Consider the following 27,291-nt stretch of genomic DNA (forward strand, 5'->3'; position numbering starts at 1 on the left):
TTAAAAAAAAAAATGAAGACACGCCTGCACTGCACAGCCTATGCTGTTAATTTTACAAATACTTGTAGATGAGTAATATGTCCGTTATGTTGACTCTGAATATGACTAAGCAATCAGCTTTAGCTTACTGAAGAAAAGGCTCCACCCCTTCCCCCTTCTTACTGGCTATTCAGCTGATCATGTGACTCTCCTCAGAGCTACAGCAATTAACAAGTTTTCCTCATAGCAGAAATTGCTGTTTGGTTTGCTTCAAAGGGAAAGTCCATTTTTTTTACTTTTTTTAGACAAAAGCAATCACTTCAGTTCAACTGTGTATATCATATGGCAATAACAAGCATCCATTCCACAGTGTTCCCAACATAGATAGTCAGGTGGGAGTACTAAGCTTGCTGTAATGCTGTTGAAAATGAGAGGTCTAAGTAACTATTTGCTCATGCAGCGAGATGGGGATTTTTAAACCATCCATACTACAGCAGGACAGTTGTTGTCATGGTTGCAACAGGGCCGGCCAGGACCGGTTCTCTCATAAAGCAAGGTGAAACATTTGCATCAGGCGCAGAGATTACAGGGGCAACATGTTTGTACTGTTTTTATACTTACACCATGCAGTCAGAGTAGGAGGAGCAGCGAGAGAAAAGCGAGGTGAATTGGGGAAAAGCAGCTTGTTGTGCTGTGTGAGGAGTCTGACAGTGAGTGAGGAGGGGGGAGGCAGGAGAGCAGCAGTGTTTGTATTTGACTTGCACAGCAGAAGGGAGGAGGTGACACTGCTGTCGTGACTGAGGAGGAATGGAGTGGCTGAGGGTGAGCAGTTTGTTTGTCACAGACTCACAGCCAGCCAGCCAGCCAGTGTGCTATTGTGTTGAGCTGCAGAATGTCATGTGAGAACATTAAATGAAGCAGAGTAAATTGTCAGGTGCTGTGCGATCATTCCAAAAGCGGGGGGTTGTCCAACCTCAGGCAGCAAAAAGTCTAGAACTGGCACTGGGTACTATCATAGAGGCAAAGGGGGCAATTGCCCCAGGGCCTGTAGGGGCTGCCCAAGGAGTCTCCTCCCCAACTTAGCTTTTGCTCCCTGTGGCCCCTGCAGAGTCTTTGGCAGCGTAGCGACTCACCTGTCCCTATTAGGAATAAACAATGCTCTCACTTTTATAAATATTGGCCCTCTTGTTATGAAACTGGCAATCACATTTTTAAACTGTTGCGAAAATATTAAAATTTATAACACATACAAATAAGAAGTACATTTCTTCCAGAGTAAAATGAGCCATAAATTACTTTTCTCCTATGTTGCTGTCACTTACAGTAGGTAGTAGAAATCTGACATTACCGACAGATTTTGGTCTAGTCCATCTCTCCATATGGAAATCTCAGCATGGCCTTTATTCTTTATAAAGACACTCCCAAAAAGATTTATACAAAGATGCAGGCCAGCCTCCCTGCTCACTGCACACTATTTTGGCAGTTGGACGGAGCAACTGCCATTCACTAAGTGTTTTTAAACATAAAGAAAACCCTGAGAATCCCCCCATGAGGAGATGGGCTAGTCCAAAACCTGTTGGTTCGATCAGATTTTTACTACCTACTGTAAGTGACAGCAACATAGGAGAAAAGTAATTTATGGCTCAATTTACTCTGGAATAGTAGTAGCAGTAGGGTATTGTACCGTGTTAGCCATCAGTAAAAGCAAGAAGTTTTATCATCCTGATTTAAAACTTCTTGCTTTTACTCTGGAAGAAACGCACTTCTTATTTGTATATGTTTACATGTATTTAAAATTTTAAGATTTTCGCAACAGAGGTCCTTTAAAAGTGCAAAACTAGAGAGTGGAGCTGTCTATTTGCAGCTGACACCCTTTGGTAAGTGGTGAGCTGCTGAACTCGGATGCTGACAGACTGAGCCCCTCTCTGAGCTGATGAGCCCCGTCAGACTGTCACCGCAAGCTGAGCAGCACAAGGCGAGGAGCCAGATCTCGGTGTTTGTGCTTCCTGTCTCATCTGATTCACAGCCTGCTGTGGCTTCACATGTTTCCTGTGTTAGAGGAAAGGTGCGCTGTAGAGCCAATTCAGACACGCGTGCTCATCCAAGGCTGCCGGGCTAACGAGCAACGTAATAGTCATTATGCTCCTGTCATCCTAAGGCTGGTTTTACAGTAACACAAGTAAAAGCATAGCTCCCAACTGTCCCTTTTTTGGAGGGACAGTCCCTCTTTGGGAGGTGTGTCCCTCAGTCCCTCTCTCCTCATTTGTCCCTCTTTCAGGACTTTGTCCCTCTTTCTATGTAAATATATACGCGTACGTACAAAAAGGGAGTCGGGAAAAAAGGGTGCGGGGTGTAAACGATAATATTGTTTTGTAATTAGTGTACAAATAATGTTTTACAAATCTATAAATCATTAAATAATGTGTATGAAATTGGCAATAGTGAAAACGTTAATCTTCTCTGTTTCAAAAGTGAAACTTATAATTACGTTTGTTAAAAAAACGATAATATATGTTTAATCGTTATAATTGTATATTATTGTGAATAACCTTCATTTATGGTTTCTTTTTATAATAAAATCTGAAAATATTGTTTATAACGATGATATAAATATAACTACGTTCGTAATAAGTGCTGTAAGTACATTAGTAAGTATTACTAAAATTTTACTAAAACTATACCTAACCCTACTCTCACACAGAACTGTCCCTGTACCTATCCCTAACCCCTAGACCGACCCCCCTGGTGATGCCTAAACCTAAGACTCCCCTGGTGGTGCCTAAACCTAAGACTCCCCCTGGTGGTGCCTAAACCTAAGATCCCCCCTGGTGGTGCCTAAACCTAAGACCCCCCCTGGTGGTGCCTAAACCTAAGATCCCCCCTGGTGGTGCCTAAACCTAAGATCCCCCCTGGTGGTGCCTAACCCTAAGACGCCCTGGTGGTGCCTAACCCTAAGACCCCCTTGGTGGTGCCTAAACCTAAAACTCCCCTGGTGGTGCCTAAACCTAAGACCCCCCTGGTGGTACCTAAACCTAAGACCCCCCTGGTGGTGCCTAAACCTAAGACCCCCCTGGAGGTGCCTAAACCTAAGACCCCCCTGGTGGTGCCTAAACCTAAGACTCCCCTGGTGGTGCCTAAACCTAAGACTCCCCCTGGTGGTGCCTAAACCTAAGATCCCCCCTGGTGGTGCCTAAACCTAAGACCCCCCCTGGTGGTGCCTAAACCTAAGATCCCCCCTGGTGGTGCCTAAACCTAAGATCCCCCCTGGTGGTGCCTAACCCTAAGACGCCCTGGTGGTGCCTAACCCTAAGACCCCCTTGGTGGTGCCTAAACCTAAAACTCCCCTGGTGGTGCCTAAACCTAAGACCCCCCTGGTGGTACCTAAACCTAAGACCCCCCTGGTGGTGCCTAAACCTAAGACCTCCCTGGAGGTGCCTAAACCTAAGACTCCCCTGGTGGTGCCTGAACCTAAGACCCCCCTGGTGGTGCCTAAACCTAAGACTCCCCCTGGTGGTGCCTAAACCTAAGAACCCCCCTAGTGGTGCCTAAACCTAAGACCCCCCTGGTGGTGCCTAACCCTAAGACGCCCTGGTGGTGCCTAACCCTAAGACCCCCCTGGTGGTGCCTAAACCTAAGACTCCCCTGGTGGTGCCTAACCCTAAGACCCCCCTGGTGGTGCCTAAACCCAAGACCCCCCTGGTGGGGCCTAAACCTAACCACCCCCCTTAGTGATCGCTTTATTATGTGGATAATAATGTTTTACAAATAGTGACTGTAAAAAATATATTGCAATTAAAAGTTAGGTACTGATCGCTTTATTTTGTGAATAATAATGTTTTACAAACAGTAAGGGATAAAATTTTAAATAACGTTTTAGTTAAATAGGTTAAATATGTTTAGTATTTTTAGAAACGTTATTCGTCACGGGTGCATTTTCTAAACGTAAATCACCACAAGCACAGTTATGAAACATTAAAAATCCCCGGGCGCCGCTTGTAAAACGTTATTTATCTCTGGCGCCCTTTTTTCCTGTTCGCCGCCCATTAAAGAGACACTGAAGCGAAAAAAAAATGATGATATTATGATTTGTATGTGTAGTACAGCTAAGAAAAAAAACATTAAGATCAGATACATCAGTCTAATTGTTTCCAGTGCAGGAAGAGTTGAGAAACTCCAGTTGTTATCTCTATGCAAAAATGCTATTAAGCTCTCTGACCAACTTGGTCCTGGAGAGGGCTGTTATCTGACTTTTATTATCTCAACTGTAATTGAACTGTTCACTTTTCCTCTAGCAGAGGAGAGTTTATTACTTCACAGACTGCTCTGAAAGACTCATTTTGAATGCTGAGTGTTGTGTAATCTGGACATATTATAGAGTGATGCAATGTTAGAAAAAACACTACATACCTGAAAATAAAAATATGAGAATATTTTCTTTGCTGCTAATCTTCTAGTAATTATTCATAGTACACAACCAATTCATTATATCAAATATTTTTTTTCGCTTCAGTGTCTCTTTAAGCGTTATTTATTATGGAAGTGAATGGCGGCGCCCTTTTTGTCCACTAGCTGCCGGCGCCCTATTTTCCCAGCCCCAATATATATATTTCTCTATTAAAAATGTGTTTGACTCTAAACTTTATTCCCATCCTTTAAATTGATATATTAATACTTTTAAAATGTTAATATGAAGGAAAGTGAACCAGGATAGAAAGGACCAGTGTGGTTTGAATTATAAAACAACATATTTTTCTTATGAAATCTTTATGGTATGAGTGACTAGAGGTGTGGCGGGGGCGTGATCGGGGTTTGGCAGGGGCATGGCTTATGTGTCCCTCTTTCTCATCTCAAAAAGTTGGGAGGTATGGTAAAAGCAGGAACGTAACGGAATGGAAAAGACATGCCGCAAGTTATCCGTATGTTGCAGCGCATACAGTAAAGCATACAGTCAATGGAAAGTATGCTTCATCTTGGCTGTTAACGTGCGCGTTTTGCAGTAGCACACTGCATGCAATATGTTGGGATGCTTTAGAGCAGGGGTCTCAAACTCGCGGCCCGCGGGCCATTTGCGGCCCTCGATACAATATTTTGTGGCCCCCGCTGGCAAAAGCAAAAGAGACACGGAAGCGAACTATTTTTGCCTATTTTACCTTATAGTTCGCTTCAGTGCTCCCAAGTAATCCGCCACATCCCCGCCGCTAAACGAGGGCTGCAGAGCCCCCGAATCCCCCGGGCAAACATCCATGACTGCGCTGAGGGGCATAGCTTCCAGCTGTAGCTCTGCCCCTCCTGACGTCAATCGCCGCACGGATCGCCGCCTCTCCCCGCCCCTCTCTGTGAAGGAAGAGTGAGAGGGGCGGGCAGAGGCGGCAATCAGCCGCGATTGACGTCAGGAGGGGCAGAGCTGAAGCTGAAAGCTCTGTCTCTTCCAGGAAATGCCGGCGGATTGCCCCCCGGGCGATTTGGGGGCTCTCCAGCCCTCGTTTTGCGGCGGGGACACGTGAAATCTCTTATGCGGCCCAGCCTCATCCTGACTTTTCCTCCTGCGGCACCCAGGTAAATTGAGTTTGAAACCCCTGCTTTAGAGTCTCTTTAAAATTTGCATTTGTATGCCAACTTTCATGTGCGTTTTTATTTCCTCAGCTACTGAAGTCAGTGAAAGTTTGCATGCGATCTGCAAATTTATGCTACAATATTTAAGGTTTTTTTTCTGCGTATGCAAAACCAAAAACGCAATGTCAAGGAAATTTGTGACTCATTTTTCTGTTTAATATTTTATTTTGCATTGGTACTACACATAGAATTAGCTGTCTCATGAGTTTATTCCCACTTCATGTTTACTTTAAATACGGTTTATGCAGTCAAAATAATTTTGTGAATATCACCATTTATCGGGGAAGAATCTGGTTGCTAATGGACAGAAAGCAAAGAGTTGTGGTTAATGGATCATATTCAAAATGGGTGACTCTTAGCAGTGGGGTCCCACAGGGCTCAGTACTGGGTCCAGTGTTCCTCAATTTAGAGCAAATACATAATTCTGCCCGTTTAATTCTCTAGTCAGGCCACGTTTGGATTCTGGAATATGGAATCAGTTCTGGGCACCACATTACAGGAAAGATATTGCAGTTTTAGAGCAACGAGACGAGCAACGAGACGAGCAACAAAATTGATACGTGGGATGGAAGGTCTCACTTACCAAGAAAGGTTAGATAAACTGGGTTTATTTAGTCTAGAGAAAAGACGCCTTAGAGGGGATCTAATTAACATGTATAAATACATCAAAGGGCAATATAAAAGCTTGGCAGCTTAGCTTTTTCTCCCTGAGCTTGTACAAAGGACTAGAGGACATGATCTGCACATGGAGGAAAAAAGTTTTTGCCGTTTCTTTAGGAAAGGGTTCTTCACTGTAAGAGTGATTAAAATGTGCAATTTATTGCCACAGGAAGTAGTTATGGCAAATTCTATAACTGTGTTTAAGGGGGGCTTAGATGCTTTCTTTGCATTGAAGGACATCCATGGCAATAATTCCCTTTTAGGACTAATTGGTCCAAGCCTTGTGAGGGTTTTTCGATTCTCTCTATATCAACTGATATATGTGAGGGGGCAGGACTGTTCTGCAGCTAATTTTCTGATAGAGATGGGCCAAACCTCTTATTTTTGGTTCGCAAACTTGTTCACGAACTTCCGCGGAAGCTCCGGTTCGCGCAAACTTTTGCGAACCGCAATAGACTTCAATGGGAAGGCGGACTTGGAAAACTAGAAGCACTTATGCTGACCAGAAAAGTGATGGGAAAGATGTTTCAAGGGGTCCAACACCTGGACCCTCAGGTGGAGGAGTGGGATAGACGCCAAAAGTCCCAGGAAAAATCTGGATTTGACGCAAAGTAGCGTTTTATGGGCAGAAATCCCATTGAATGCTAAATTGCAGGCCTAACGTGCTTTAAAATATCTTGCATGTGTATACATCAATCAGGGAGTGTAATTAGTGTACTGCTTCACACTGACAGAGCTAATAGTTCCGCCACGCCAGCTGTCAGATGCCGGGCAAGAGGGTGACTGGCAAAAATGGGCTTCTTCCGCTCAAAGACTTCCTTCACTGACACCTGGGTACTGGGCAGAGGAGCAGGAACCGCTCAAGGGCACAGGCGGTGTGGAGGAGGGTGGCTGCTGTGAAGGTGCAAGGGAGAAAGCGGATGAAGACGATGCACCTGAAGGAGGAAGAGGAGAAGGAGGGTGGCTTGTCTTTTGGGTGCTGCTTTTCCTCTGGTGCTCTTCCCATTGCTGTTTGTGCCTTTTCTCCAAGTGCCTTTGTAAGGTACTTGTCCCTACGTGAGAGTTGGCCTTTCCACGGCTCAATTTTTGGAGGCAGAGAGAACAGATGGCTTTGCTCCGATCTGAGGTACACACGTTAAAAAATTTCCAAACCGCTGAGCCCCCCTGGGGAGATGGCACTGTCTATGGTGGCATCAGCAGCTGACCTTGAAGGGCATGTTGGCTGCCTGTCCATAGCTGGCGATACATGGCAGATGGCACCGGACACTGCCCCCAGCTGTTTCTGAGGACGAGCTCACTGTGCTTCTTTCATGGGCTCTTCTCCTCCTACTCCTCTCTGGCTCCCCCTCTGAACTGTCCCCCTGGTCATTTCCTCTATTGGGAACATACGTGGCATCCGTATAATCGACATCATAATCCTCCTGCCCAGCTTCACTTTCCTCAGACACCTCCACAACTGCACCAACATCAGGAGCTTCATCATCCCCCTCCTCACACGTTACGTCCATACTATCGCCACCTAACTCAGACGTATGAGGTGGTGTACCTGCATCTTCTTCTTGTTGTTGCAGTAGTGGCTGTGAATCAGTGATTTCACCACCACCAAATAACTCCTGCGAAGTGTCAAATGCAGCGGATGTGGTGCTTTTTGTAGCGCTGGTGGCTGCGGGAGATGAGGTGTTCTATGTTAAATACTCAACCACGTCCTCACAATTTTTGGAAGTGAGGGCACGTCCCTTCTTTTGAGCACTGTACTTTGGGCCAGGTCCGCACAAAATAACAGCAACACCTCCTCGCACAGACCTGCCGGTGCCAGGTGGCCTTCCTCTGGGTCTGCCTCTACCTCTTCCTCTTCCTGGTTTGTCCATTTTGGCCATCTTGGGGGGATGCTAGGTATATGCATTGAGGTGGGTTCACACAACCCAAAGGTAGTTATATGCAGTGAGGTGAGTTCACTCAACACAAAGGTAGTTATATGCAGAGAGAGGAGTTCACTCAACAAAGGTCGTTATATGCAGTGAGGTGAGTTCACTTAACACAAAGGTAGTTATATGCAGTGAGGTGAGTTTACTGAACACAAAAAGTAGTTATATGCAGTGAGGTGAGTTCACTGAACACAAAAGGTAGTTATATGCAGTGAGGTGAGTTCACTGAACACAAAAGGTAGTTATATACAGTGAGGTGAGTTCACTCAACACAAAGGTAGTTATATGCAGAGAGGTGAGTTCACTCAACACAAAGGTAGTTAGATGCAGTCAGGTGAGTTCACTCAACACAACAGGTACTAGTAGGTATATGCAGTACTGGGTAGTACAATGTGCAGCTCCCTGTCACACACACAGGTAGTCACTGAATGTGCTACTGCTGGCTGGGCTGCTGGCAGGGCTGCTGGCAGTGGCACACACACAGTATGAATTAGCAATGCTGTCTAAGCAACACTAGTGTCAGTTTGACACACAGAAGGAAAAAAAAAATAAACAACAGGATTAGCTCTGAAAAGAGCTGTTGAATGAGGGGTGCTATTTAAGCAATTAGGTTCAGCCAGGAGCAAGTTCACAAGCCAAGAGCCTGACTAATCTGTCCCTAGGAGAACAAGTCTGCAGCAGCTCGCCCTATTTTGACTAGCAGCAGGCACACGAGTAAGTCTAATGGCCGCCAGAGCCTGCCTTATATAAGGGGGGGTGGGGCTCCAGGGCTGAGTGTAGCCAGATTGGCTACAAAGTGCCTGCTGACTGTGATGTAGAGGGTCAAAGTTGACCCTCATAGAGCATTATGGGGTGAATCGAACTTCCGGGAAAGTTTGCCTTCGCCGGCGAAGGCGAACCACCCAAAGTTCGCCTGGAACCGTTCGCCCGCGAACCGTTCGGCCCATCTCTATTTTCTGATTGGACTTGATGGACTTCTATCTTTTTTCAACTCAACTATCTTTACTTCCCAGAAAAATACTGAAGCTGCTCATCTGAAGCAAGTGCTGACCATGATTGGCCGTCTGCGCGCTTCCTCAGAGGACCTGTGTCTGAGGAACTGTAATGTGCACCTTTGGACGTATGGTTGTTCATTTATTATATCTATGTACTTCTGCTTGTTAAACGTGCCATCACAGTTTCTCTCTTCTTAGTTATGTTGCGAGTGAAGCTCACAGGATTAATTCGCTGTATTTTCTCTCTGATGTAGTTCGGGGTATACCGTATGGAAAGTAAGGCACATATAGATGAGAGGAGCTGCGGTTTCCGCACTATACACCTCCAGGAAACACCCTGACACTTTCATTCTTTACACGTCAGGTGACATCCCACGCTATCACTTCACCAGCCTGACAGGGAACTATACAATGACTTTTTGAATTTTATTTTTGTTTTGGTTACTAGTAAAAATTGTTTTGTGTTTATTAGATTAAGTACTTGATTGTACTTAATCTGAGTATAGTGACTGTACAATGTCACATTTCCATGAAATCCTCTAAAGAAGGCAAAAACAACTGTCATTGGATAAGTTCCTTCTTAAAGAGCACCTCCGGCCAAAAAAGGTTTGAATGGCAATACATATATCTAGTGTATGCACTGTGTACAGTTAGGTGAGCATATAAAGTTTACATGATCTGGTACTTCATAGTGGATAAAACAGACCCACATTTATATCTGTAGCAGCACTTCCTTCTTTCTCCTCATGCTGAAGCCTTGCCAAAGTACACCATCAGCATTGTGCTCACCCCTCCAGCCTGGTTCCCTCCCCTGCCCCTCCCTCCCCTGCTCTCTGCCTGCCTGGATCAAATTACTTCTCTTTTCACAGTGTGTAGAAAGAGAGGAGAGACAGGAGAACTGCTGTAGCCTGTCTTATCCTGTCTGTTTGCTATAATTCTTATTTGAGATGTCTGTCTGTGTGCCTGGGTTAGATCACATGGACATGGAGGGTGGAGTTATGACATCAATCACCCAGCATCCTTTGCACCTATGGTTTGGAAAGAAAGAAAAAATCACCCTGGCCCAATTTCACACTAGGGGCAGGGATTTCAAGACCATATGTGGAATACAGACCCTGGGGGTGAGAAAATTGCATTTTATTATGTGTGATTTAACAGATCTTGCCAACTTATTAGGTTTAAAGCAAACTGTAATTTATAATTTAGGTACTCTTTAAAAGAAACCTATTAAAAAAAAATGCCCATTTACATACCTGGGGCTTCTTCCAGCCCCCCTGAAGTCTTCCTGGTCTCTCGCCTTCATCCCACACTCAGCCGTTCCTCCGCTGGATAAAAGCACAACTGGTGGAAATGTGTGCAATGTGAAAAGATAACTTTAGTGGTTAAGAGCAGGGCCGGTTCTACACTTTTTTCTGCCTGAGGATGCCCCCCACCCAGATTGGAATGATCGCAAAGCACCCAACAATTTGCACCACACATTATAACTGTGATGAGCCCCAAAAAGCACCCTCAGTATAGGTAGGTAGCCAAGTATAGGTTCCCCCAGTGTTGGTAGCTAGGTACAGACGCCCCCAGTACAGGTTGGCCAGGCACTCTCTTCAATTTCTGTTTCTGCCTGGTGCTGCCCCCAGACTTCTGCCGCCTAAGGAAGTCACCCCACTTGGCATCATGGGCGGAGCGGGCCTGGTAAAGAGGTTGTCATTTTCTCTGTGAAGTGTGCTGCGTAACAACAGTATGTGGTGAATACGGTATAATAGAAGGAATAATAACAATTGTTTAAAAGATGATTATCCAGTTACAGTCACGCTGCTCCTATCCACTCACGTTTCCATCTCCAAGGTGGCGACTTGAGTGACATAGTTGCTGGGCACGTATCCCTCCTGGCCGCTGACCTCAGATTGGACGAACCACCACTCTCCGTGGGTGCTGAAACAAAAAGAACAAAACAGATGAAATAAACAAGGTCGGGAGGGTATGCCGGGAATGGATCAATCCTTAACCTCCTCGGTGTTCAGTTTCTGCTGGGTTTCTCATTTCTGTGCAAAAAGTGATCCAATTAATTTTCATAACCTTTTTTCCTGTAACTTGCCAAAAAGTGTCAAGCATTTATACATTACCTGTTCTGTGTCACTCACCGCGCGGTGCCCATCTGTCTTCTGAATCCCCAGTATAGGCTAGGTAGGTACAGGTGTCCCCCAGTCTAGGTAGGTACAGGTGTCCCCTGTATAGGCTAGGTAAGAACAGGTGTCCTCCAGTATAGGCTAGTTAGGTACAGGTGTCCCCCAGTATAGGCTAGGTAGGTACAGGTGTCCCCAGTATAGGCTAGGTAGGTACAGGTGTCCCCCAGTATAGGCTAGGTAGGTACAGGTGTCCCCCAGTCCAGGTAGGTACAGATGTCCCCCAGTATAGGCTAGGTAGGTACAGGTGTCCCCCAGTGTAGGTAGGTACAGGTATCCTTCAGTATAGGCTAGGTAGGTACAGGTGCCCTTCAGTATAGGCTAAGTTGGTACAGGTGTCCCCAGTACAGGCTAGGTAAGTACAGGTGTCCCCAGTATAGGCTAGGTAGGAACAGGTGTCCCCCAGTATAGGCTAGGTAGGAACAGGTGTCCCCCAGTATAGGCTAGGTAGGTACAGGTGTCCTTCAGTATAGGCTAGGTAGGTACAGGTGTCCTTCAGTATAGGCTAGGTAGGTACAGGTGTCTTTCAGTATAGGTGTAATGAGGCAACAGCAGGCTGAACGCGGACGTGTGTCCGCGTCCGCATCAGCAGCGCAACCGCCCGCATGGCCGCATGCGGAACGCGGAGAAACGTCCACGTCCGCAGCGGCAGCACGATCCACCGTTCAGTCGCAGACCTCTCAGCGTACTCCACGTCGAGGCTGCACTCCTGGAACACCTTCACAGGCCTCATGGCATGCTGCTCGCCGAGACACCTCTCATGACAGTCTGGACCCCGTAGGGGCCGCGCGCGTGTGCAGTAGAGCCTTTTATACTCTTAGAAAGAGAGTCAGCTGACCAGCTGGTCAGCTGACCTCAGCAAGGTCCTTGAGCTGTACTGCAAGGTCCTTGAGCCACGATGTGATTGGTTGAACGGCTGGGCGGGCTGTTTGAGTCCAGCACAGTATAAAAGCAGGCATTCTGTCAGTTGCAAGTTGTCTGCAGTCAGCGAATACTTGTGTGTTAGCACTCAGACCCTAGTCAGATCCCAAAGTGTGCTAGAACCAGCTGGAGCTGGGGATCCACACTTAGCCAGATTCTGTTGATAGCCTAAAGTACTATTGCATTATATTGTGTATGACCTTTTGCCTGTTACCTCTTTATCCTCTTGTCTCCTGATTTTGTACTTCGCCAGCCCGTACCGTTACCGACTATTGGCTTGGCTTCTGACTACCCTTGTGTTTCTCGATTCTGTACCTCTGCTCATCTGATTTCCAGTTGCTGACCTTGGCTTGACCTCTGATCTTGATTTCTGTCTGTCGATTCGGTACTTCTTTGCCAGTTCTGATACCGAACCGTTTTTCCGTTTGACTTTGCCCCCTTTAGTGGGTTTTCCACTAAAGGGTTAACTCTGCTGAGTTCTTCTTGCGGGGAACTCAGTAACTCCTCAGCATATCATTACTGTTGAGGAACGCAATTCTGCGTTCTTATCCTAGTCGCAGAATCGCACACACTGCCCTTCCTTCCAGAGGTCTCCATCCCTCTGAGTTAACGTCAGTGTGGTGGGTTTTCCACAAGTTATCTGTACCTTGTTTTCCAGAGTACGCATAAATATTTGTATTATTGGTGATGCCGCAGATCACCATATAATCAAATATATCTGTATTACTAGTGATACTGCGGATCACTAATAATCAGAAAACTCTGAAGTGTATACACCAAACACCACAACATTACAGTACTGCAGACCAGTAAAAGTAACATGGAGGGAGTTGCCGAGCAGTTGCAGACTTTAACTGCGGCAGTCGATGAGCTTAGAAACACCGTTGCTGCTCAGCAGGTCCAGATCAACCAGCTGACTGAGGCCTTTCAGAAACTGCCGGCACCACTTAATGTTCTACCCTCCCCAGCCAGTAGCGAGCCTAAGATGGCTCTTCCTGAAAGATTTTCTGGTTCTCGGTCCGACTTCAGTAATTTCAAAAATCGTTGTTTAGCCTATTTTCAGATGAGGCCCATATCATCTGGTTCTGAGGTACAGAGAGTAATTTTTATTAAAACTTTGTTACAAGGGGATTCTCAGACATGGGCTTTCAGCTTACCTGAGGGTCACTCTGCCTTATCTTCAGTGTCCGAGTTTTTCAAGAACATGGCCATCATATATGAGGATCCTGATTTAGCCGGCACTGCCGAGCGTAAACTCCGATGCCTAAAGCAAGGCAATCGTATGGTTGAGGAGTACGCTGCCGAGTTTAGAAGGTGGGCGGTCTCAGTGAGGTGGGATCAGTTCACTCTTCTAGACACATACATGACTGGTCTCTCCGAGTCCATTATTGATGTCATGATAAGCCACCCTGAGCCCAAAGATGTAGATGCAGCTATTGCCTTATCGGTTAAGATCGATAGACGCATTCGCTATCATAAAAAGGGCAGGTCATCTGTGCTAGTTAGAGCGCCCTCTACTGTTGGTTCCCCTGAGGTTCCAGAGGAGGAGCCAATGCAGTTGGGGCACGGACGACTCTCAGTCGCTGAGAAAGCTAGGAGAAGGAAGGAGGGTCTGTGTCTATATTGTGGGGAAAAGGGTCATCGAGTGCAGAACTGCAGTAAGAAGGCGGAAAACTTGTCCGCTTAGGGATGGTTGGAGGTACCACCCTAAGCGAGCCAGTTCTACCTCCATGTCAGAATAAAATCTTGCTGCCCTGTTCTCTTCATTGGGAGAACAGTGACTTCCTAACCTCTGCATTTGTTGACTCTGGGTCAGCTGCCAACTTCATTGACAGAGACCTGGCTTTAAACTTTAACATTCCCATTCTTCCCATACAAAGACACATCTATGTTACAGCAATCGATGACTCTCCTTTACAGAACAAGACACCTCTTTGTCAAACTCCGCCGCTCACACTTCAGGTTGGAGTATTGCACACTGAGGTCATCCAGTTCTATGTTTTAAAGATGGCCACCTCATCCGTCATATTGGGGCTACCATGGTTGAAGAAGCATTCCCCTCAAATAGACTGGAAAGAGGGCCAATTATCTGCCTGGTCCTCCTATTGTCAGGAGAATTGTCTTAAATCCATTTCTGTGTGTGCTTCAGAGGTCCAGGTCCAGGGGGTCCCACCTCAGTACACTGATTTTTCCGACGTATTTTGTCCTCGATCTGCTGACAGGTTGCCTCCACATAGACCCTATGACTGCCCCATTGAATTGAGACCGGGTACACTGCCTCCTAGGGGTCGTTTGTACAACCTCTCCAGCCCTGAAAAGGTGGCAATGAAAGATTACATCAAGGAGAACTTGGAGAAGGGATTTATCCGTGCCTCCAAGTCTCCTGCTGGTGCAGGTTTCTTTTTTGTTAAAAAGAAGGATGGTGGTCTTCGCCCCTGCATAGACTACAGGCAGCTAAACAAAATCACCATAAAAAATCGATACCCTCTTCCACTCATTGATGACCTGTTTACTCAGATTACTGAGGCCTGTGTTTTTTCAAAGTTAGACTTGAGGGGGGCATACAATTTTATTCGGATCAGAGAGGGCGACAAGTGGAAGACCGCTTTTAACACTCCTGACGGTCACTATGAGTATTTAGTTATGCCCTTTGGATTGTGCAATGCCCCAGCTGTCTTTCAGGAGTTTGTAAACGATATTTTCAGAGATGTGTCTGGCAGGTTTACAGTGGTCTATCTTGATGATATTTTAATTTTTTCAAAAAATTTACAGGAACACAGGAAGCATGTAAAATTTGTGTTACAGAAGCTCAGGGAGAACCAGTTATATGCTAAGCTGGAGAAATGCCTCTTCGAGGTGAAAGAGGTGGCATTTTTAGGGTATATTATATCCACCTCTGGACTGGCAATGGATCCAAGCAAAGTCTCAGCAGTTTTGGATTGGCCGCAACCTTCAGGCCTCAAAGCCCTGCAGAGATTTTTAGGCTTTGCTAACTATTATAGGCGGTTTATTAGTGGGTACTCTTCAGTTGTTGCCCCCATGACCCAGTTGACCAGGAAAGGCGCTGATGCGACTAACTGGTCACCAGAAGCCATTGAGGCCTTTCAATCATTAAAAAAATCTTTTTGTTCCGCCCCCATATTGCGTCATGTTGACGTCACCCGCCCCTTCATAGTAGAGATAGATGCATCGGAGGTTGGGGTTGGGGCAGTCCTCTCGCAAGCTTTTGGACCTGATAATAAGGTTCATCCTTGTGCATTTTTTTCAAGAAAGTTTGCACCGGCAGAGAGGAATTATGATGTGGGGAACCGGGAATTGTTGGCTGTTAAGTTAGCTCTAGAGGAGTGGCGTCATTGGTTAGAGGGGGCAGAATTTCCCTTTACTGTTTATACTGACCATAAGAACCTCGAATACATTGAGAAGGCCAAGAGGTTAACACCCAGGCAGGCGAGATGGGCACTTTTTTTTTCCCGGTTTGATTTTATCATAACCTATAAGCCTGGGGATAAGAATGTTAAGGCTGACGCCTTATCCAGGTGTTTTGAATCTGAATCTGCCCCACCAGCCACTCCTGTCAATATTCTACCTGAGAGGTATTTTCTGGCAGCCACTGAGATCTCCGAAGACTTGTCAAAATCGCTTATTGCATGCCAGTCCAATGTTCCCAATGGAAAACCTGAGGGACTTCTGTACGTCCCTATTCGTTTTCGGGAACGGGTGCTCCAGATGTTTCATGAACATAAGAATGTGGGACATCCAGGTATTGCCAGAACCCAGGAACTCTTGAATAGGGCAGTCTGGTGGCCTTCTTACATGTCTGATTGTAAGGAATTTGTTAAGTCCTGCTCTGTCTGTGCCAGGAGTAAGTCCTCCAGAAAAGCTCCAGCAGGCTCTCTTCAGCCCCTGCCTTCTCCACAGGTTCCATGGTCCCACATTTCCATGGATTTTGTGGGTGAGCTGCCTGAATCTGAAGGTAACACTGTCATCTGGGTTGTTACGGACAGATTTAGTAAAATGGCACATTTCGTTGCTCTGTCTGGGTTTCCATCTGCCCGTAAATTGGCAGATTTATTTATTAATAACATCTTTAAGTTACATGGAATTCCGGTGGATATTGTATCTGATAGGGGGGTACAATTTGTGTCAAAGTTCTGGAGGGCCTTTTGTAAAGATCTGGGGATTTCTTTATCATTCTCTTCAGGTTACCATCCCCAGACTAATGGGCAGACAGAGAGGATCAATCAGTCCATGGAGCAGTTTCTTAGATGTTACATAGCAGATGCACAACATCTCTGGACAAGATTCCTCCCATTTGCTGAATTTGCCCACAATAACCTGAAAAACGCATCCTCTGGTTATTCTCCCTTTCAGATTGTCAATGGGAAGTGTCCCAAGTTTACGTCACTTCCAGTCAAGGAGTCACCTCTTCCAGCTCTCCAGGAATGGCAGGGGACTTTCAGAGAGATCTGGGGGAAGGTCAGAGATAATTTGGACAAAGCTTTTTCTGTTCAAAAGAAATTTGCTGATAGAAGACGTTCCACGGAGTGGAACTTTATTCCAGGGGATTATGTTTGGGTCTCTACTAGACACATTCCTCTCAGGAAACCATCAGCAAAATTAGGTCCTCGCTTTATCGGGCCTTTCCCTATAGAGAGTAAGATCAATGAGGTCACTTACAAGGTAAAATTACCTACTAATATGAGATGTGGCAGGACTTATCATGTTTCTTTATTGAAGCCTGCGGTAAGGGTAGATTCTACTCCCCCTGCTCCTGTGGTAGTGGATGGGGAATTGGAATATGAAGTCCAGGACATTTTAGATTCCCGTTTCTCACGCAACAAGCTCCAGTATCTGGTGCACTGGAAGGGGTACGGGCCAGAAGAGAGGTCATGGGTTCCCCTTCGAGATCTTCATGCTGAGGAGAAAAGGAGGAGATTTCATGAGTTGTATCCTGGGAAACCGGGTGAGGCATGCCCGGAGGTCATGCCTGAAAGGGGGGGTACTGTAATGAGGCAACAGCAGGCTGAACGCGGACGTGTGTCCGCGTCCGCATCAGCAGCGCAACCGCCCGCATGGCCGCATGCGGAACGCGGAGAAACGTCCACGTCCGCAGCGGTAGCACGATCCACCGTTCAGTCGCAGACCTCTCAGCGTACTCCACGTCGAGGCTGCACTCCTGGAACACCTTCACAGGCCTCATGGCATGCTGCTCGCCGAGACACCTCTCATGACAGTCTGGACCCCGTAGGGGCCGCGCGCGTGTGCAGTAGAGCCTTTTATACTCTTAGAAAGAGAGTCAGCTGACCAGCTGGTCAGCTGACCTCAGCAAGGTCCTTGAGCTGTACTGCAAGGTCCTTGAGCCACGTTGTGATTGGTTGAATGGCTGGGCGGGCTGTTTGAGTCCAGCACAGTATAAAAGCAGGCATTCTGTCAGTTGCAAGTTGTCTGCAGTCAGCGAATACTTGTGTGTTAGCACTCAGACCCTAGTCAGATCCCAAAGTGTGCTAGAACCAGCTGGAGCTGGGGATCCACACTTAGCCAGATTCTGTTGATAGCCTAAAGTACTATTGCATTATATTGTGTATGACAGGTGTCCTTCAGTATAGGCTAGGTAGGTACAGGTGTCCCCAGTATAGGCTAGGTAAGTACAGGTGTCCCCAGTATAGGCTAGGTAAGTACAGGTGTCCCCAGTATAGGCTAGGTAAGTACAGGTGTCCCCAGTATAGGCTAGGTAGGTACAGGTGTCCCCCAGTATAGGCTAGGCAGGTACAGGTGTCCCCCAGTATAGGCTAGGCAGGTACAGGTGTCCCCCAGTGTAGGTAGGTACAGGTGTCCCCAGTATAGGCTAGGTAGGTACAGTTGTCCCCCAGCATAGGCTAGATAGGTACAGGTATTCCCAGTATAGGCTAGGTAGGTACAGGTGTCCCCCAGTCTAGGTAGGTACAGGTGCCCCCCAGTATAGGCTAGGTAGGTACAGGTGTCCCCCAGTCTAGGTAAGTACAGGTGTCCTTCAGTATAGGCTAGGTAGGTACAGGTGTCCCCAGTATAGGCTAGGTAGGAACAGGTGTCCCCCAGTATAGGCTAGGTAGGAACAGGTGTCTCCCAGTATAGGCTAGGTAGGTACAGGTGTCCCCAGTATAGGCTAGGTAGGAACAGGTGTCCCCCAGTATAGTCTAGGTAGGTACAGGTTTCCCCAGTATAGGCTAGGTAGGAACAGGTGTCCCCCAGTATAGGCTAGGTAGGTACAGGTGTCCCCAGTATAGGTTAGGTAAGTACAGGTGTCCCCAGTATAGGCTGGGTAGGAACAGATGTCCCCCAGTATAGGCTAGGTAGGAACAGGTGTCCCCCAGTATAGGCTAGGTAGGTACAGGTGTCCTTCAGTATAGGCTAGGTAGGTACAGGTGTCCTTCAGTATAGGCTAGGTAGGTACAGGTGTCCTTCAGTATAGGCTAGGTAGGTACAGGTGTCCTTCAGTATAGGCTAGGTAGGTACAGGTGTCCCCAGTATAGGCTAGGTAAGTACAGGTGTCCCCAGTATAGGCTAGGTAAGTACAGGTGTCCCCAGTATAGGCTAGGTAAGTACAGGTGTCCCCAGTATAGGCTAGGTAGGTACAGGTGTCCCCCAGTATAGGCTAGGCAGGTACAGGTGTCCCCCAGTATAGGCTAGGCAGGTACAGGTGTCCCCCAGTGTAGGTAGGTACAGGTGTCCCCAGTATAGGCTAGGTAGGTACAGGTGTCCCCCAGCATAGGCTAGATAGGTACAGGTATTCCCAGTATAGGCTAGGTAGGTACAGGTGTCCCCCAGTCTAGGTAGGTACAGGTGCCCCCCAGTATAGGCTAGGTAGGTACAGGTGTCCCCCAGTCTGTACAGGTGTCCTTCAGTATAGGCTAGGTAGGTACAGGTGTCCCCAGTATAGGCTAGGTAGGAACAGGTGTCCCCCAGTATAGGCTAGGTAGGAACAGGTGTCCCCCAGTATAGGCTAGGTAGGTACAGGTGTCCCCAGTATAGGCTAGGTAGGAACAGGTGTCCCCCAGTAGAGTCTAGGTAGGTACAGGTTTCCCCAGTATAAGCTAGGTAGGAACAGGTGTCCCCCAGTATAGGCTAGGTAGGTACAGGTGTCCCCGGTATAGGTTAGGTAGGAACAGGTGTCCCCCAGTATAGGCTAGGTAGGTACAGGTGTCCCCAGTATAGGCTAGGTAGGAACAGGTGTCCCCCAGTATAGGCTAGGTAGGTACAGGTGTCCCCAGTATAGGCTAGGTAGGAACAGGTGTCCCCCAGTATAGGCTAGGTAGGTACAGGTGTCCCCGGTATAGGTTAGGTAGGAACAGGTGTCCCCCAGTATAGGCTAGGTAGGTACAGGTGTCCCCAGTATAGGCTAGGTAGGAACAGGTGTCCTCCAAGCTAGGTAGGGACAGGTGTCCCCCAGTATAGGCTAGATAAGTACAGGTGTCCCCCAGTATATAGGCTAGGTAGGTACAGGTGTCCTCCAGTATAGGCTAGGTAGGTACAAGTGTCCACATGGCATCATGCGCAGTATGAATCTCCCCATAGTCGATATCGGAGCTGTGCGAGGAGACTGCGGTGGTCGCTGGATAGAGGCTTAGTATATATATAGCGGCTGGATCGGGGGGTGGGGGGCATACCAGCTAGGCTATTGCTGGCTAACATCTACTGCAGCCCCTGCACCTGTACCTGGTAACGCACAGCAGTGCATTACCATAACGCTACAGGTGACAATGCAGCGCTAACATCACACTGTGAACGTTGCATAGACTTCTTATTGCAGTGCGGTAAGCTGCGTTATAAGAATTTATAACTCCGCTGCACAACATCCCACTGTGAGCCTAGACCAGGCATGGGCAAACTTGGCCCTCCAGCTGTTACGGAACTACAAGTCCCACAATGCATTTGCCTTTGAGTCATGACTGTGGCTGTAAGACTCCTGCAATGCATTGTGGCACTTGTAGTTCCTTAACAGCTGCAGGGCCAAGTTTGCCCATGCCTGGCCTAGACTAACATCTGCCCTGCAAATCCAAATGACAGTGTCGAGTGTTCTGCTATCAGTAAGTACAATGTGACATTGACAACAGTGCAGAGAAAGGCCCAGTTCACAATGGACTAAAAAAGCGGGCCCTGAGGGCTGTTTCACACTGCAGGGACTTTCTCCAAGCACTTTTTGATGTGCTCTTGCTAATGTTATCCTATGTGTGTGTTCACACTGCAGCGATGTGATTTTTTTTAAAAAATCCCCCATAGCAATGCATTAGCAAGAGCTTTTCAAATCACTAGTGCTAAAAAAGCCCTTGTAATGCGAATCAGCCCTAACGGAACAGACCTTGATGGAGGTGAACGGATTCCTATGTTAATCAATAGTATACCTTCACATTACTTGAATCAAATGGATCTGTTCACAGTGGTCAGTTGTGTCGCAGAATAGTTTTTGTAAGACAACTCACTGCCCATACAATTCTATGGGCCTGTTCACAGTGCTGCATTGCAACAGATCTCACTCACTGCATGCATGCTTTGCATTAAAGTCTATGTCCAGCCAGGGCCGGTTCTCTCATGAAGCAAGGTGAAACATTTGCATCAGGCGCAGAGATTAGAGGGGCAGCATATTTGTACTGTGTGCTTACACTAATAGCATGCTCTCAGAGTAGGAGGAGAAGTGAGAGTAGAAGAGGTCATTATTGGGGAAAAGCAGCTTGTTGTGCTGTGTGAGGAGTCTGACAGTGAGTGAGGAGGGGGGAGGCAGGAGAGCAGCAGTGATTCATGTGACCTGCACAGCAGAAGGGAGGAGGTGGCACTGCTGTCCTGACTGAGGAGGGGGCGCATTCTCACAAGTTTGCCTCAGGCAGCAAAATGTCTAGAGTCGGCCCTGTGTCCTGCCTCCATTGCAGTTCACAGCAATTATAACACATTATAAAGCGTGCTTTATACAACTGACCACTGTGAACCTAGCCATATATTGACTACATAACTGCTTGTTGGGGATGGTCCATGAAATCCAAATTGATCCAAGCAGGGAGTAACTAGAAATCTCTGGGCCCCCTGCAAAACTTTGGATGGGGCCCCCTCCTGCAAATGTCCCCTCCCACCCCCTTCCCAGCCTCAGCTTATTACACTCACTCTGTCCATCTCTGATAGAGCAGAACTCCCTCTGCACTTGGAGAAGGCTAGAGAGGTTGGGGGCTGGGCGCTGTACAGAAGAGCCTGCTGCACACTGAATAGGGACTGTCTACAAATCTTTGTCTGCAAAACTTTGTATGATTCCTTATCAGTGGCTGAGCAGATGCAGTGATAGGAACAATTGTGCAGCAGAAAGTTTTTTCGATCCTTGCCCTTAGTTGTCAGTATCTCAGGATGGGGCCCCTAGGGTTTCTGGGCCCCCCTGCGGCTGCATCCCTTGCAGGGTCTATTGTTACGCCCCTGGTTCCAAGATGATGTAGAATATATGGGCAAATGCATCCGTCTGCTCGGGATTATCACGGACTGCGCAGAAGTGCGGTTCATTCTCTGCTCAAGAGGGGACAGAGCTTTAGGCACCCCGTTCCTAGGCCAAGTGTGTTATGACTCCCTTTGTGTGCAGCATAACCCCATCACCCTATTCCATGTGCAGCCCCCTCTTCCATGTGTAGCATCACCCTCCTATTCCATGTGCAGCATCACCCCTCCTATTCCATGTGCAGCATCACCCCTCCTATTCCATGTGCAGCCCCCTCTTCCATGTGCAGCATCACCCCTCCTATTCCATGTGCAGCATCACCCCTCCTATTCCATGTGCAGCATCACCCCTCCTATTCCATGTGCAGCCCCCTCTTCCATGTGCAGCATCACCCCTCCTATTCCATGTGCAGCATCACCCCTCCTATTCCATGTACAGCATCACCCCTCCTATTCCATGTGCAGCATCACCCCTCCTATTCCATGTGCAGCCCCCTCTTCCATGTGTAGCATCACCCCTCCTATTCCATGTGCAGCCCCCTCTTCCATGTGCAGCATCACCCCTCCTATTCCATGTGCAGCATCACCCCTCCTATTCTATGTGCAGCCCCCTCTTCCATGTGCAGCATCACCCCTCCTATTCCATGTGCAGCATCACCCCTCCTATTCCATGTGCAGCATCACCCCTCCTATTCCATGTGCAGCATCACCCCTCCTATTCCATGTGCAGCCCCCTCTTCCATGTGTAGCATCACCCCTCCTATTCCATGTGCAGCCCCCTCTTCCATGTGCAGCATCACCCCTCCTATTCCATGTGCAGCATCACCCCTCCTATTCCATGTGCAGCATCACCCCTCCTATTCCATGTGCAGCCCCCTCTTCCATGTGCAGCATCACCCCTCCTATTCCATGTGCAGCATCACCCCTCCTATTTCATGTGCAGCATCACCCCTCCTATTCCATGTGCAGCATCACCCCTCCTATTCCATGTGCAGCATCACCCCTCCTATTCCATGTGCAGCATCACCCCTCCTATTCCATGTGCAGCATCACCCCTCCTATTCCATGTGCAGCCCCCTCTTCCATGTGCAGCATCACCCCTCCTATTCCATGTACAGCATCACCCCTCCTATTCCATGTGCAACCCCCTCTTCCATGTGCAGCATAACCCCTCCTTCGTCGCCTTTCTTGAAATCCCACCCTGAGCGCGGTCCTTATTATCTCCTATACATGAAAATCACTCACTCTGACAGCAGCTGCAGCTTCTCTCCCTTCTGTAGCTGGAGGTCTCCAGTATTAATCGGTGTGTAATCATACAATGCGGCCACAAACCTCTTCTCTGTGCCAAGAGAAAGAAACACATTCAGGATCACAGCCCAACAATATGTCCACTATAGTTACACAGGTAGCCGGTTCATTACAGTTTATCAGTGCTTTAAAGAGTACCTGTAGTGAGAGGGATATGGAGGCTGACATATTTATTTCCCTTTAAACAACACCAGTTGCCTGGCTTTCTCTGGTGGCTGCAGTAGTGTCTGAATCACACCCTAAACAAGTATGCAAAAAATCCAGTCAGACTTCAGTCAAACATCTGATCTGCTGCATGCTTGTTCAGGGTCTATGACTAAAAATATTAGTGGCAGAGGATCAGCAGGACAGCCAGGCAATCAGCATTGTTTAACATTAAATATGGCAGCCTCCATATCCCTCTCACTTCAGGTGTGCTTTATAGAGAACCCGAGGCGGTTCCTTGGGGGTCAGACAGTGTTGGACTGGGAGGTGGTAAATCTGAGGAAATCCACTTACTGGCCAAGCAGCAGTAATAGGTGTTGCTGCTCACAGTGAAGACTTGCTGCAGGTTTCTATTGGGAAGGATAACACAGGGTTACTGCTGCTTGGCCAGCAGCATGGGCGTCCACACATACGGCAAAACCGGGCATCTGCCCGAGCCTGGCCGCCCGCTGCCCCCTCCCCCTGGCCGCGTGCCCGTGCAGCCAGCAGGAGGGGAACAGCGCAGAGAAGAGAGAGAGCTATGGGCACAGTGGGGAAGGGCGGACGTCTCCCCCCCCCCCTTCCCTCACCTTAGGGGGCTCTCTCTCCCTCGCTGTCCCCTCCGGAATGAAGTGTGCAGCGGCTGGCAGCGGGCGGAACTTACCTCGTCTCGCTCCTGCGCCGGAAGTTCTGGTGCCGCACTCTGGTCTGGATCAGACCAAAGTAGCGGCTAATCCATCCGGCGCGTGCGACGAGAGGAGGTAAGTTCCGCCCGCTGCCAGCCGCTGCACACTTCATTCCGGACTCTGGAGGAGAGAGCGAGAGAGGGAGGGAGAGCCCCCTAAGGTGAGTGCCCATAGCTCTCCTTCTTCTCTGCGCTGCTCCCCTCCTCCTGCACACATGGTCACTTTTTCTGGGGACATATCCCCCTGGCTACATATACTGGGACATATACCCCCTGCCTACATATACTGGGATATATACCCCTGCCTACATATACTGGGATATATACCCCTGCCTACATATACTGGGACATATACCCCTGCCTACATATACTGGGACATATACCCCTGCCTACATATACTGGGACATATACCCCTGCCTACATATACTGGGACATATACCCCTGGCTACATATACTGGGACATATACCCCTGCCTACATATACTGGGACATATACACCCTGCCTACATATACTGGGACATATACACCTGCCTACATATACTGGGACATATCCCCCTGGCTACATATACTGGGACATATCCCCCTGGCTACATATACTGGGACATATACCCCCTGCCTACATATACTGGGACATATACCCCTGCCTACATATACTGGGACATATACCCCTGCCTACATATACTGGGACATATACCCCTGCCTACATATACTGGGATATATACCCCCTGCCTACATATACTGGGACATATACCCCCTGCCTACATATACTGGGACATATACCCCCTGCCTACATATACTGGGACATATACCCCTGCCTACATATACTGGGACATATACCCCTGCCTACATATACTGGGACATATACCCCTGCCTACATATACTGGGACATATACCCCTGCCTACATATACTGGGACATATACCCCTGCCTACATATACTGGGACATATACCCCCTGCCTACATATACTGGGACATATACACCTGCCTACATATACTGGGACATATCCCCCTGGCTACATATACTGGGACATATCCCCCTGGCTACATATACTGGGACATATACCCCCTGCCTACATATACTGGGACATATACCCCTGCCTACATATACTGGGACATATACCCCTGCCTACATATACTGGGACATATACCCCTGCCTACATATACTGGGATATATACCCCCTGCCTACATATACTGGGACATATACCCCCTGCCTACATATACTGGGACATATACCCCCTGCCTACATATACTGGGACATATACCCCTGCCTACATATACTGGGACATATACCCCTGCCTACATATACTGGGACATATACCCCTGCCTACATATACTGGGACATATACCCCTGCCTACATATACTGGGACATATACCCCTGCCTACATATACTGGGACATATCCTCCTGGCTACATATACTGGGACATATACCCCCTGCCTACATATACTGGGATATATACCCCTGCCTACATATACTGGGACATATACCCCTGCCTGCATATACTGGGACATATACCCCTGCCTGCATATACTGGGACATATACCCCTGCCTACATATACTGGGACATATCCCCTGGCTACATATACTGGGACATATCCCCCTGGCTACATATACTGGGACATATACCCCTGCCTACATATACTGGAACATATACCCCCTGCCTACATATACTGGGACATATACACCTGCCTACATATACTGGGACATATCCCCCTGGCTACATATACTGGGACATATCCCCCTGGCTACATATACTGGGACATATACCCCCTGCCTACATATACTGGGACATATACCCCTGCCTACATATACTGGGACATATACCCCTGCCTACATATACTGGGACATATACCCTGTTATAAACTGTTCTTATATCACCTTGCTTCGACACCACCGTCTCACAGACTGTGAGATCACTTGACTCTCCACACAGCAAACAGGAGATAGACTTTCTCAGGCTTCTTCAATGTTTACGTTGTTTATTCAGGAAACAGGAATACAGATAGATACATTCATCATATCCTAGCCATGCCAATCTTCATGTTGCGTTACAAGCTCGTGATTAGACTCCCTGCTGAAGTCAATCAGGTACCTTCTTCCTAACTACGTTACACTAAACTACCTATGTACAGCATACATTATATCAGATTACAGAAAGGAAGAACATGCTTAGAGGTCCCAGTCGGCCTTGCGAGCTAGTGCGGAAGGAAGAAGCAGAATGCTCTCTCCATCGCTCACTCCGGGTTTAATACCGACTAGGAAAGAGTTAAATATGACATCATCTTCGCCACCCCCTAGATCAGATTATTGGTGGACCCACTGGTGGTGTCATCATACCCACCTACTTGATTAATAATCAATGAGGCATTTGACCTAAATGCAGGAATGTGGATGTTTAGTAAATATGGCCGATGTTTACTGTTCCTGTGGTGTACGTGGAGGTCAGAGTAGGCCGATGGCCTTCTTTTAGGAACATGTTCTCAGTATCTGCGTGTATCCTCTGCTACACGCAGACCCTGAGATGCCTCTGCCTGCATCACAAAACCTCTATTGATTTTAAAGGCATACACTGCGGACAAGCCTTTTACATAAAACTCAGGCCAAGTAACTGAGGCCTACTTAAATTATAACATACCCCTGCCTACATATACTGGGACATATACCTCTGCCTACATATACTGGGACATATACCCCCTGCCTACATATACTGGGACATATACCCCCTGCCTACATATACTGGGACATATACCCCTGCCTACATATACTGGGACATATACCCCTGCCTACATATACTGGGACATATACCCCTGCCTACATATACTGGGACATATACCCCTGCCTACATATACTGGGACATATACCCCTGCCTACAAATACTGGGACATATCCCCCTGGCTACATATACTGGGACATATACCCCTTGCCTACATATACTGGGACATTTACCCCTGCCTACATATACTGGGACATATACCCCTGGCTACATATACTGGGACATATACCCCTGCCTACATACACTGGGACATATCCCCCTGGCTACATATACTGGGACATATACCCCCTGCCTACATATACTGGGACATATACCCCTGCCTACATATACTGGGACATATACCCCTGCCTACATATACTGTGACATATCCCCCTGGCTACATATACTGGGACATATACCCCCTGCCTACATATACTGGGACATATACCCCTGCCTACATATACTGGGACATATACCCCTGCCTACATATACTGGGACATATCCCCTGGCTACATATACTGGGACATATACCCCCTGCCTACATATACTGGGACATATCCCCCTGCCTACATATACTGGGACATATCCCCCTGCCTACATATACTGGGCACATATACCCCTGCCTACATATACTGGGCACATATACCCCT

General features: G+C 47.6%; 1 protein-coding gene across 1 annotated transcript in view; it reads right to left on the reverse strand.

Annotated features, from left to right (window-relative positions):
- The window catches only part of BLK (BLK proto-oncogene, Src family tyrosine kinase), a 58,712-nt gene that overhangs the window by 19,143 nt on the left and 12,278 nt on the right, over positions 1 to 27,291 (reverse strand). Inside the window, exons 3-4 of the mRNA XM_068233226.1 lie at positions 22,960 to 23,053; positions 10,997 to 11,098 (exon numbers count right to left, since the gene is read on the reverse strand). Coding sequence (XP_068089327.1) covers positions 10,997 to 11,098; positions 22,960 to 23,053 — 196 coding nt within the window. The remainder of the gene's footprint in view (positions 1 to 10,996; positions 11,099 to 22,959; positions 23,054 to 27,291) is intronic.

The sequence above is a fragment of the Hyperolius riggenbachi genome, chromosome 4, assembly GCF_040937935.1.
Source record: "Hyperolius riggenbachi isolate aHypRig1 chromosome 4, aHypRig1.pri, whole genome shotgun sequence".
NCBI classification, from domain to species: domain Eukaryota; kingdom Metazoa; phylum Chordata; class Amphibia; order Anura; family Hyperoliidae; genus Hyperolius; species Hyperolius riggenbachi.